Consider the following 13,870-nt stretch of genomic DNA (forward strand, 5'->3'; position numbering starts at 1 on the left):
AGGAAGGGCAGTTTTCCCTCAACTTCTTTCTCAACCGTAAATTTTATTGATCTATGCTGATTATTTAATAATTCTAGTGTCTGTGGGAGGTAGCCTTCTTTTACAGATGCGAAAATGTCATCCACGTAGCGCCACCAGACACGGGGGAAGAGTTTTTCCCTTTTCTCCAATCAGTCGGACATCGTCCTGTAGATGGGCAACATCGAGCCCGAAACCGGTCGACAAAAAGGTAACTTATATCCTTTTTCCGTTAAGTAAGTTCAACATTTCATTTTTAGAAAACTTCACTGAGAATTTCATCACTTTTCATCCATGCATTCAAAAGTGATTCGCAAGACAAAAAATTGCATTTTTTTTTTTCGAATACTCTCCGTAGATCTCTGGTTTATCGATCTTTTCCACTACATCAATGTTCTTATTGACAGATCTGCATTTTTTTTTTTGGAAAAAATGGCAAAAAAGCAACTTAAATATAGAAAAAAATATATCCTGAAGCTTAAATATACTAAAAGCTACTGAAAACAAAAATTCCCCAAATGAAAATATAATTTTGAGCACCGATACCGTCCAGACTGTTATAAGGCACTAAAAATTGGATTCAAATATATACAGTGAGCGAAATAAGAATAGCACCACTATGTGTTTTGCTTGTTAAAATATGAATGTTTGAAAATCATCAAAATTTTCTTCTATAAATTGTTTTGAATTGTTTAACGGATAAATCAAGCATAAGTTTACTTTTTTTGACGTTGCAATTGGCGTTGAAGACCATAACTATGGAAAAGGGTGCGAAATAAGAATAGAACCACTTGTGTTTTTTCAACAAAAACAAGATTATTTTTAAAAATTTACCGTGTAAAAGTGAATAATAATGCTTCTACGAATTATTTGAATAGTTTACTGCATTTTAAGGAGTTTTCTAGAATTACAAAATTTTCGAAGGTTTTAAAATGGTGTTTAAAGAGACGCTCTTCTAGAACTAAGAAATTTGATATTTGAGCTGTAATTCTTTACCAAACTACTTACTTTCTTCATTAAAATGACGTGAAATGATGAATCAAACATTTTCGGTTTATTTTAAATCAGAAAAAAACAGTTTGGTATTCATTAACTTGGATTTTTTTTTCAATAAACATCACTTTTTACAGATTCAAGTCATAGATGGCAGCACTATCTTGCCGTTAATATTAAATTAAGTCTCAATATTGATTTTTCAGGTTTATTTAGGCCCAAGTTCATCATTTTGATGTAGTTTTCCAACACAGTTTTGTTGGAGTTCACGCTGCAGAAATCTTTTCCGGATTTGCAAAAAAAAACACCAGCACAAGAATATAACACCGTCAAAATTCCTGCACATCTCAACTTCCGATTCAATTCAAATCATACCAATAATACTGCTAGTTATCTGGTTCATCAAGCTCCATCGGAAAGTACAAAATTATTCTGATTATCGGCCCAAGAAATTCACTTTTATGGCTTCATAATGAAATTCGTATTTATTGATATTGTGATCTTAGAATTTCTAAGGCGGTCACACGATACCAAGTACCTATTTCATGACCAAAATCATCCAGCACACCTGAAATAATCCCAGATATTCGAAAATGAGCATCAATTGGGTTTTTATTGCAAGATAGTGCTGCCATCTGCGACTTGAAACTAGAGAACTAGCGTTTGACTATTTAAAAACATTAGTATTTTTGAATTTGAAGCCTGTTTTTTTATTCAAATTCAGCATCAAATCTATGTTTTCTTCAATTTACATCATACTTATGAATGATAATGAAGAAATAAAGCAGTTTGATAAAATATTATAGCTCAAGTATCAAATTCCTAAACGCTAGAGGAGCATCTCTTGAAACCCCCTTTTAAAACCTTTGAAATTCTTCGAAATCCTAGAAAACTACTTTGTTTACAAATGCACTTTGCACTAGCTAGCGGACTGTAAAAACTAGCTTTTCGTTCTTCTAGTGGAATCGATACCACTTCAACAACAACCTGTATAAATTTCTATAAAGGTGGCGCAGATCCTACGTCACTACTGACCATGTTTAAATATCCTAGGCAACAGCAGTCGGCGAGTTGTTGTTATGAAAATTTGTTGAATTCGGTCGCTTGTATTGAACGGTTGGCAGTCGAAAAAGGCTTTATGTGAGTGGTTTTGTTTTTTTTTAATCTAAATATCTCATTTTTACAGTGAAAACATTGCATTCTCCTGCTGCGTCCAGCTTCGGCAGACTTGACATCGTGGAGGAACCGTTCCAGAGATAGTTAACTTTGAGCACCGGCACCCGGCGGTTTTTCCGAATTGTATTGAACCAATAAGAACAAATAAGAGAGGAAAATTTTCCCACCCACCAGGTAGAAATAGTTGCTCCCTCAGGAAGTAAACCCCTCTTATTGCCTTGGGGGAAAATACCACATTCCCGAATCAAGAACCGATAATTTTTATACGGTGATGATCAACTTATCTGAATCCAAAACACCTTTCATCATCTCGATGATAAAACGATGTGATCGTTCCGTTTGGGAAACGTTGGGCCCGTTTTAGGCTACAGAAGTCGATGCACACATGGCTGGAAAATCTGTAAACTCCCTCTTTCTCTATCAATGTAAATAATTCGTGTATTAAAGCAAAATCCAGCGCAGTTTGTGGTAAGTTGCTTTGTTTCATTTCATAAAATTCTCAAATGTTTAAAGTTCTTGCCAAAAAACACACAAAATATCATATTTTATTCTAGGGGAACTTTCGTGGATGACCGGACTTTTCCTGGCCGAGAACACTGGCATACACGTTGTCGCACATGTCTCCTGAGCTAAAATCATCGGTTAAACGATCTAGTCCAATTCAAATGATGTCCGCTTAAAAAAATGGACTGGTATCGATCCGTTACTGGGGCACCAAATTCATTCCTCTAATTGGCGAACCAAGTTGGAGAATCACGGAACAAAACTATTATTAACACTGAAAATCGGTTAGGATTGAAACCAGATGCCTAATGAGCGGAAAAGTTGGTTTCTCCGTTGAAAAATCTGGGCTCCTGGGAACAGGAACTGCTCTGAAACCTGCATGACCCAGAAGAAACACGTCGTTGCATACAGTACCAGTGTTTTAGAGTTATTCAAATATTCGTTATTTTAATCAATTTCTTTTTATTTCTGATTTTGAATTAATATACATATAAATACTAACGATCTGAATTCCTCGATATTAGAAAAATTAAAACAGTTTCCGAAAAACATAGTCAACAGAAAAGTTTAGAAAATTCAACCTTCGCTTTTCTTATTTCAGATGATAAAAGTTCTTCCCACAATCCTGTTGTAAATTGTAAATCATTTAAATATTTTATTATTAAAAATTTATCAAAAAAAATGGTGATGAATGAAATTAACTACTATCGGAGGCGTAATTCCAGCTTTGAGATGACCTTTCCTGGCAATGTATTAAAAGTTATTTCGATTAATGTTTCCTGTCAGTTTTTGAGGCTGGAATTTGAGTATACTTGAATACAAAAGTCAATTTTTTTGTTCTATGAAGGAGTTTTCTCATTTTAAAAATCGCTTATACATATTTTCGTTTTCATAACTTTATTCAATAACTTTTTATGCTTTTTATGTACCTGATCAACTAACATCGTTCTTTTTCCCAATGAATGTTCTGGTACAAGCACCACTCCTTCCTGTTCGCGAGCGTGAAAGTAGATTGTTGTCTCGATATGCTCCATACACGAAGAGCGTCCCAGAAAATCCTCGGAACACATCGGAATAAACCAACACTAAACCTGCGAGGATTTTTATCAGCGACAATTCCATAACATTTACATTCAGAGATGGCAGCATAACCCTGAGAGAAAGTATCAATTTTGACTCAATAAAACATGCAGAATGGAAACATAACACCTACCTTACACAAACAGCTCGATAGTTCAACATCGTATTTCGGTGTACCCTGTCTGTTTGCCAAGGACTGGAAAGTTTTGGCTCCGCGCACACCGAAACTTTCCCTGTGAAAAGCTGACATTTCGTCCCGATACGGCGATTTCGTTGGTATTAGCACATGAACAGTAAGCGGAAGTTCCGTTCCAAAATATGATAGAACCATGAATTTTGGCGACACCAGATGGTAGCGTTTGAAACTGAACCGAAGGAAAAAAAACGTTTTCTCTTTTGACGAATGTTTGTTTGGTAACCAGTATAGTCAGCAGCCGACTTCGTCGTTTAATAGTGTCGGTAGTGACGTCACCCATTGTCATGGTTACTATGTTTACGAAAAAAAACATTACCACTACGTTTGCATAGCACCTATCTCATCACCTCTCTATGTACCTCATTGCTTCAACAACACTAATTTAACTTTCCCACTCTGGGGAACTTTTTTTTGCCCGGTTATGGTATTTCGGATCGAGAGAAATTCGCGACGTTTACTGTTCGGTGGTTGCAAACTTATGATTTATTGCCGTTTGTTTTTCTTCCAGTCTCGGCTCTCTGGATCTCTCGCGTATTGCGGGACGGTGTTGCAGTGAGACGTGAGAAAAAGAGAAGTTAGGACTGTTAGCACGTCTCACTGCGGGGCTTCCAATAACCACGGAACATTTTGTCATTACTAAACATTCCGGCCCCCTTGAAACCACCGGATTTCAATACAATTTCTTACAAAATTCTGCACAATTATCATGAATACAATATTTTAATTCTTACTTTACTTTATATAATAATAACTGCAACCTTGTTGCCAAAAATATCATCATCTTTTAAGGGTGATGAACCCATTTCCAATTCATTATCAATCCTAATCAATTCATTATCAATCACTTCTATACAATCCAAACAATCGAAAGTTTTATAAACAAATTTCTTCATCATGTAAGGGTGATGAGCCCCTTTTTCGCCCATCCCCGTACGCCCATGGAGAACATTTTCTCTCTCAGTTACTAATCGTCCGTTTGTTTTGGTCTGTAATTTCACAATGTTCCGAACTATCAGCGTGTTGCAGGCAGTATTTAGTTGCACTCCTTTGGATTTCATTCGATTTTCGCGATTCTGCAGTTCCAGGATTCTGGAGATTAGCTAGCCCCTGATGGCAATCTCAAGGAAGATGTCCAGGTAAGTCCAATTATACCTAGATACAGACCGTAATACTGATGGCGCCATATCAATTTCCAACTAACAACAGCTACGACAACAACAGCTGACAGGTTTCTGGTAGCGAAAATTGCACATCAGCTGCGCCTTCCAGCAGCAAGGTTTCCCGTTTTAGAATCTTCCAATTCGTGAACTCCCGTAACAAGATGGACCACTTTTCAAAACAAAGGGTGACGAAACAAATATTCGAATGTTGGCATGTTGAATCAGTTCCCGTCTGCACTTCTCATGCAGCTGTTGCATTCATGTTGCTGATTCTCTTCAGGTGAGTGTTTTCAAGTTGCTACTAGTGCTGCGTAGCCATAATATTACACCCAATTTCAGCCTTCGATTCAATCGTCCCAGATGATAGGTTGCCGGATGCGCAGCGTTGCATCGTAGCGGGATCCACCGGTAGCCACAAGCGGCCTAATTTGACTTCGCCGTCACACCCCGGTAAATTGCCAATTCTTAAAATGTGCAATGTGCATTACCAGAGATATTGTGCAGGTACGTTTTCTTTCAACAGCTCCCAATGAACTCGGTTGTAATCGATTAAAATTTCGTTTCAGATATGCTACTTTGTCCTCGGATGTCACGGGATTGGACCTTGAATGACGAATCGGACCTCTCAACCAAGGTCCTCAGGATGGAAGCTGGATTTTGTGGTTTAATTGCTCGTGGTGAATGAAACGAAATAGAGGTACAACAGTTAATTGAATTATTGTTTTATAACAAATATCACCACCTTTGCAGGGTGTTTTAATCGATTCCCATTCATGCGAGATAAGGTTCACCTTCTCAAATAAGGTGATCAATGAAATGATTCATACACAATCATTTTCATACTTATTTGTGCTCAAGCACAAATAAACGTGCTATTCTAATTCCATCAACGAAATCACCAATATTGACAGCGCTTCTTCGACAGCGCGGAAATTTTAACTAAAACTATTGGTAATTTTAAGCAAATCTGACAAAACCTCGATTAGTGAGGGCCTCATTAGCCTTTTCTGACTCAGACGTTTCACCTAGAAACTCATACTTATTTCTCGAATCGTTATTTCGAACGATTGATTTTTGTTTTCTAGAATAAGGGTAGCCAATAACTCCGACGTTGACGGACCATACTCGTGACATTTCTTGTTGTCACTGAACTGATGTTTGTCGACCCAAAGCGTTTTACGAGCTAAGCAGTCACAGATAGCAATACGCAAAAACATGTGGATTTTTTTTGAGATTTCGATAATGGATGTTTCGACAACCGGCCCCCAAGGCGGATCACACCATCTAGAACGAAGGGGTTAAGCTTAACAATTCTCCAGTAACTTTCTAGGTGAACCAAGTTTTCGACTGCAAATCTCAATTCACCTGATTTCTACGGACTATTTAAACAAACATCATCTGACTCTTTTCCATATTACAAACTCAGGACTTTCCTAGTTGTATTTTACAAATCATACTCCAAACTGACTCAGAATCTTTCAAAATTTCAGAGAGCTTGCCAATCTTCTCTTGAGCTAAAGTTAACCATCCACAAGTTGAACCCAATCGAACTAAAACATTCCTTCCTCGATACCGTCGTCAACCCGTAGGTTTTTTGCTGGTTCATTGATGAATCTCGACACGAAATTTGCTGAAGATGCTGATCCGGTTGTTGAACTTGTACCATCCTGTACAATCTTCGACGTCGGCACTGATGAAGTATCGGTGCAAACAGAAGCGCAAGATGCTCGTCAACAAATCGTTCCGCATAGTAGGTCTCACCATCAATGCATCGTTAGACGAAACGACCGTTGAGGTGCGACGCGATGCATCAAGCACTACGAGGGGCTTTGTAGTTTTATTTTCCGGTTTCAACACTTCGTGATGTGGAAATAATAACCAGGTTCTGATTCTGACACATTCTCCACGTTTTTTCTGACTTTTTCCTCTAAGATCGGACCCAAATTCTGACAAATATCAACTGACACATCTTAAGTTTTTTTTTAATATGTTCCATCGACAAATACTGACCGATCGATCAGTTTCCAACACAAGACCTTAAGTTCTGCCCTTTGCAGATAGCCTCCCACACTGAGGAACTGACTCATCGCTTTTCCTCCAGATTCACCCAATTGGTGCAACATACTAAGTTTTTTCGGCAATGTGACGACGAATTTAATTTCCAAAATCTTTGTTGGGATTTCTTTGAACATCTGTTCTTAAGCTGACTCTTCAACTGACACAAAACTGTATTACATGATTCAGACTCAAACCTTAGCAATCAGAGTTCTCAAACATTGTATAACTGACAAAACATTCTGATCTTTTGATGACTACTCGAAGGTCTAAACGGAACTATCCGGAACTCTCCCGGAAACAACCCATCCAAACTCAGTTTCTTGCAGAGTTGGACCATCGTCCGAAACTTTACACTTTCCTGAACGCAACAAATTGCAGAAGTATTCTGCCCCAATAATCATATCAATCGGACCCGGGTTCCAAAACTCAGGGTCCGCCAATACAAAATCATGAGGAATCTTGATTCCTTTGAGCGGAACTTTAGTGGTAGGCAGATAACTCGTAATCTTAGGCAATACGTGAAAACTCATATCTTCCGAAAATGAAGAAATTTCTGACACACGAGGCCGAACTCTCGCCTCAACTGACTCAATCGATTTAGCTGACTCATTTCCGATACCTTGGACTCTCAAAACATTCCGACTCCTTCGGAGATTCAATCTTTTCGCAAAGCTCTTGGTAACAAAGCAATATTCAGAACACGAATCTAACAATGTTCTCGCAAACGTATGGTTACCAAAACGATCTTCAACTCGCACTACAGCGGTTGACATCAAAACTCGAGGCGAACGAAATTTAGCGCTTTTCGGCCTTGGTGCCGCATTAAACGTAAAAGAATTGTCTGTGGTGTGTTGTGGTTGAGTGTGGCGAATGTGTGTTTGTATTATGGGGTAGGAATTAGTGGAATTCTCTTGTGCTTGAGGATTTGTGTGCGAATTTTGACTTTGTTGATCCTGTCTAATCAACTCTTGTTCTTGACTTTGACCAGAAGGTCCTGGGCGATTATTATTATGAAACGATTGACTGTTGACTGTCGACTGGTTTTATGAAACGGAGCTCTGACTCGACAAACTGTTAAAACTTTTGTGCAACATCGAATGGTGCTTTCTGTTGCACTCACGACATGGTCCTCTGCTACAACGATCCGCAAAATGACCGGAACCCAAACAATTGATGCAGAGCCGCTTCATCTTGACCACTTCAAAGCGCTGGGGTACTGACATCGCTCTGAACTTGCTGCACGTTGATGCTGGATGGAACGAATTGCCACAGAACACACAGTTGTTCTGGATTCTCGATGTGGTGTGAACGGTTGTACGATAGCGACGACTTTCGATGTCTTCTGACCTACTCGGTGCTATCGATTGCAGAACCAATGCCTGATCCCTCAGAAAGTCCATCACCTTCTGGTACGTCGGGACATCCTTTGAATTATGGTGACTCTCCCACTGACGAAGCGTGATTGAATCCAGACGAGTGCACAACATGTATGCCAACAGCGCCGACCACTTATCGGTGTCCTCTCCTATCTTGCCCAGCATTTGGATATTCCGATCGAAATCACTGACCAGGTGATTTAAAGCTTCGCCGCTTTCCTTCTTCAGAGGTTCAATTCCAAAAAGTGCGTCCAAATACGCCTTCACGATCAACTTTTTGTTCTCGTACCTCTTCTCCAACATGTCGCAGGCTACCTGGTAATTATCGGCGGACAGTTCTATGGAGCTGATCTCCTGAAGCGCTTCTCCGCTTATCGCTGACCGTAGGTATGTAAATTTGTCGATGTCCGATGGCTGTTCGTTGTTATGAATCAAGCTGGAGAACATGTCACGAAACGGAATCCAATCCCGAAGTTTCCCATTGAAACCAGGCAGCTTTATGTCCGGTAACTTGACACGCGACATCGTGTCAACTCTATCAGCAGATCCAGAAGAACTCAAAGACTCAATCTTCTTCGGACGCAGAGCAAGGAGGGCTGACTTCAGTATACAGTACTGCTCTTCGACTTCTAGCGTTTCTTCGTCGAACTTCGCTTCACGCTCCGCAGCCTGTCTCTGCAACCTTCGTTTCTTAGCAGCTTCTGACTCCTTGGCATCCTCGTCAGCTCCGTCACTGTCAGCAGCATCCAACAACACTTCCAATTTCTGCCTTACCAGGTAGTATTTTTTCATAACCGACTCAAGCAAACTCAATCTTACTTCAATCTGACTCTCATGAAGCTCAGAATTGAAATCTCTGACAAAATTCGACACTCCCTTGATGGAAGCTCGTAACTGACGCTCTTGTTTCTTAAGAATGCTGTAATCTTCCATTTTAAAAACAACTATTGTCTCAATCAAAGAAGAAATTCAAATATATTGGAAGATTAAAAATTCACAGCAAAATTGGTGAATAAAATATCACCGATATCTGACACAATCAAAGAACTCGATTTGTCTGTGATATTACTATAGATGATAACCAATAGGAATTCAACCAATAATTCCAATCCGACACAAAACTGACTGAATCACTTAATAATTCCACTCCAAATCCCACGCAATCTGACCGAATCACTAATTTGATTCACTTTTCACAAAATCTGACTTATTTGATTCACTTGAATCCAAACACAATCTGACAACTTTCAGATTACCGACAACTGACTCAAACTCAATGGATTTACTTAAAATCCAACCAATATTCAGACTAAAACTGATTAAAATCGCTCAACGTTTCACAAAAACCGACCTTGACAGGAAATCGCGACTTGACAGCCAAAGTAGAATCAACAATTTGAAGATGAAATATCTCGAATACCTCAGGGAATTGCACAAAATATTAATCAACTACCCAAAATACAATTAAAATTTCAGTATTTATTTTCAACCACTAAAATCCAAAAAAACCACACAACAACAACCACAGACATGCGCTACTTATCCGAAATTATCCAATAGGAACTCCAAATCCGTCCGAAAATCCGAACCCAAAAGGCCAACTCCGGTTGGGATCCACTGCCTTCCACCTCGCTAGGCTCGATCACTAGCGGCTTGATGATGCTCCCAGGAATCCGCGATGGCGTTCAGCAACAAGACTAGCGCATTGTTCGTCTTTGCGCGTCCAAAATGACGGCTCCTTAACACAATTGGAGCGTCTCAATCACACAAAATGTCCGGCGACGCTATACCACAACTCAATTGTCCAAGATGTCCCACAATTTTCACTGGACTATCTGGCTCGAATGGACCAAAAATGTTTACAAATGCACTTTGCACTAGCTAGCGGACTGTAAAAACTAGCTTTTCGTTCTTCTAGTGGAATCGATACCACTTCAACAACACTAATTTAACTTTCCCACTCTGGGGAACTTTTTTTTGCCCGGTTATGGTATTTCGGATCGAGAGAAATTCGCGACGTTTACTGTTCGGTGGTTGCAAACTTATGATTTATTGCCGTTTGTTTTTCTTCCAGTCTCGGCTCTCTGGATCTCTCGCGTATTGCGGGACGGTGTTGCAGTGAGACGTGAGAAAAAGAGAAGTTAGGACTGTTAGCACGTCTCACTGCGGGGCTTCCAATAACCACGGAACATTTTGTCATTACTAAACATACTTAAAACACAGTTATCTATTCTAATAATTCGTAGAAGCATTATTATTCACTTTTACACAGTAAATTTTTAGAAATAATCTTGTTTTTGTTGAAAAAAACACAAGTGGTTCTATTCTTATTTCGCACCCTTTTTCCATAGTTTTGGTCCTCAACGCCAATTGCAACGTCCAAAAAAAGTAAACTTATGCTTGATTTATCCGTTAAACAATTCAAAACAATTCATAGAACAAAGTTTTGGTTATTTTCAAACATTCATATTTTAACAAGCAAAACACATAGTGGTGCTATTCTTATTTCGCTCACTGTAAGGATAACAAAGAAAAAAATTCGAAACGAGAAAATTTCAAATCAAGAAAAAAAATCAAACTAGTTTTTTTTTTTCAAGTTAAAAAGAATTTACACGGAAACAAGTAAATAAACTCGTTAACTAACTCTTTAATTTTTTTGCAGAACAATCTTTCACCTTCTAGAAACATAAAAAGATAGAAATGTTCGCTAAACAATCGTCAATTAGAAGCGTTTTATTCGACTTGCTTATAATGTGTTCTTGGAGTCAAATGAACGTTTTTTTAAAGACTTGTAATTTTATCGAAAAGTTCAGAGAAAGTATCATTTTTGATTCAAATTTCAGACTCGTAACATTAACATTGGCAGAATGGGTAGAAAACCAATAAAGTATTCAGTATTTAAAAAAAGAAAAAATAAATGAAACAATATTGTCCTATTTTTGAATTCCAAATAATCGTTCAATCGTTTAAGATACACAAATTAAAAAAAAATCCACAATAGATCACATGAAGTTGGTCGCAGTGGATCTTCTCATACGAAAAAAAAGATACAAAAATAAAAACTATGAAAATTTGAGTATTTTTTTTTGCTAAAAATGTTTAATGGCATTTTAATGGCATTGCGGCGAGAATAATTCTTAAGTATTAATTTTATCTGAGTAAAATATTTATTTATTTATTTATTTATTGATTAATACTAGCAAAGTAAGAAAATTTCTAATAAACTTTTACAATCGGGTTTTAACGACCTTACAAAATAATCAAGAAAAAATTTACTTTAAAAACTTGAAACTACAAACTATTGATTTTCTCTATTGAACCATGAAAAACAATTTTCGCGAAAAGTATTATTGAGAATTAGTTTATTTCAAATCGTTAGATGAAGCATTTCAAATATCAATTCCTCGCACAAAAAAGCTATTTCCATAATGTGACGTATTGTGGGTAGTAATCACAAAATTAAACAATCGTCTACTGCGGAAAGAAGTTTTTTTTATCGAATAAGTACCGTATTTCAGCAAAACGTATTATCTTAAACTTTTAAGAAATATATGAATTAACATCCTAATAAATTTTTCTGAAGATGTGTCACACTCTAGTATCTCCCTAAGTTGTAGATCCATAAAATCTATTTGAAGACGATTGAGATATGCTGCAGACGCATTTAGAAGTAATTCACAAGCGTAAATAAAATGGGGAAAAATTAAAGTTTAGAAAAGGGGTGAAAATGAGTTTTGAAAAATGTCTTGCGACCAGGGCCGTAGGAAGAATCGACTCAGGGGGGGGGGGGGGGGGGGGGGTGGTTTGGTGACTGATTTTTACCTATGATTTTTTCCCAACAATACACGAATACAAAAAAAATTGAAACAAATTACTTTTGTATCTAGATAATTATTAATTTTTAAGTACTCATTAATAGTTTTCGTATTACATTGTAACTTTAGAAAAGTAGTCCTTAGCCTAAAAGATGAGCTTAATCTTTATTATGAAACCTTTTGAAACAAAACATGCTATTTGCTTTCAACGATGGTAGAATTTTTTGAACTTGTTTAAGGGTCTGGTAGTTCAAAGTTGTTTGATTTGAGCATAAAATAAGTTCGTTTTAGGGAAGCTTTCAATATATTTGAAAAAAAAAAACTTATTCTAAACTCAAATCAAACAAGCCCAATCCTCCAAACTCTTTTGCAAGTTCCAAGCTTCTAAACTTTGATGAAAATAAATAAATTTTTCCCAAGAGACAGTAAAAGATAAAAAAAATCGGATAAAATTTGCTTGATGTAAACTTGAACTAAAACTATGATTTCAATTTGGCTTTAAAAAAACTGCAATATTGATAATGTTAAACAACACACCGAGAAAATATAGGATTTTGTATAGATATTTTATGTGAAGATCAGGTACATATTTCTTTAACAGCAAATATTTTGCATAAGAATGAATTTCATAATGAAAACTGTGTGGATGATTTTTTAAAATCGAATTTGGGAAATTTTGCAAAAAAAAAAAATTAGAAAATTAACTCAAACTTAACTTAATATTTATGATCTTTAACGATTAATTTTTCTCGGTGATCATTAGTAAACAAAAAGGAAGGAAAATAATTATTAATAATTGCGGTTATTAAAATTAAAAAAAAACTTTATATTAGTGATTTTATGATGATTAAAAAACTCATTCACAAGCTCAATCTTTTTCTGAATTTTAATACTGAATTCTGAGTCTGATTTTAAAAATCGAACTTCAAATCTGTTTTCGAATTTCTATACGATTTCTGAAATGTAAAAAAAAAACGTTTTCCAAATCTTAATTCCAGATCAGAACTTTATGAGCCAAGTTTTAGAGCTCTTATTCATGAATCTTTTATTTCAATTCTGTAGTGCTGGTTTAATCTTAATTCATTATTTCAACTATTTATTTTTTATCTGTTTTGTAAGTCTGAATTAGAATTGGAATTTCAAATGGTGAATCTAAATCTAAGTTTTTTATTTTGGATCGCCACTTAAGAGCTTTAAATGTTAAAATTTTGTGTTAGAATAAAGTTTAAAAACTTTGAATTTGAATGTAAAACAAAATTATTCTTTTTTTTATATTCGGAAAACTATTATCAAAACATTGAAAATGCATACGATTTTCGAAAATCATGATTTAAATTTGATATAAAATGCAAAACCGAATTTGAACCAGGATTTCAAAACAGCTTTTCATTCCTAATTTCTTATGATTATTCGAACTGAAAATCAAGAATCCTAAACTTGATACGGAATCAGAAATCCAAAAATATATAGAAATTCAGTTTTGGTTCTGGGAAT

The 13,870-nt window shown here is 36.6% G+C and overlaps 1 protein-coding gene across 1 annotated transcript; it reads right to left on the minus strand.

Annotated features, from left to right (window-relative positions):
* Window positions 1-6,729: 6,729 nt before the first annotated feature.
* Window positions 6,730-9,353, minus strand: LOC129741822 (uncharacterized). Its single transcript, XM_055733614.1, has 2 exons — window positions 8,306-9,353; window positions 6,730-6,983 (listed from the first exon to the last, which is right to left on the minus strand). Exons 1-2 carry the CDS (start codon window positions 9,351-9,353, stop codon window positions 6,730-6,732), a joined length of 1,302 nt encoding a protein of 433 aa, XP_055589589.1.
* Window positions 9,354-13,870: the final 4,517 nt, after the last annotated feature.

Source organism: Uranotaenia lowii, chromosome 2 (assembly GCF_029784155.1).
Source record: "Uranotaenia lowii strain MFRU-FL chromosome 2, ASM2978415v1, whole genome shotgun sequence".
NCBI classification, from domain to species: domain Eukaryota; kingdom Metazoa; phylum Arthropoda; class Insecta; order Diptera; family Culicidae; genus Uranotaenia; species Uranotaenia lowii.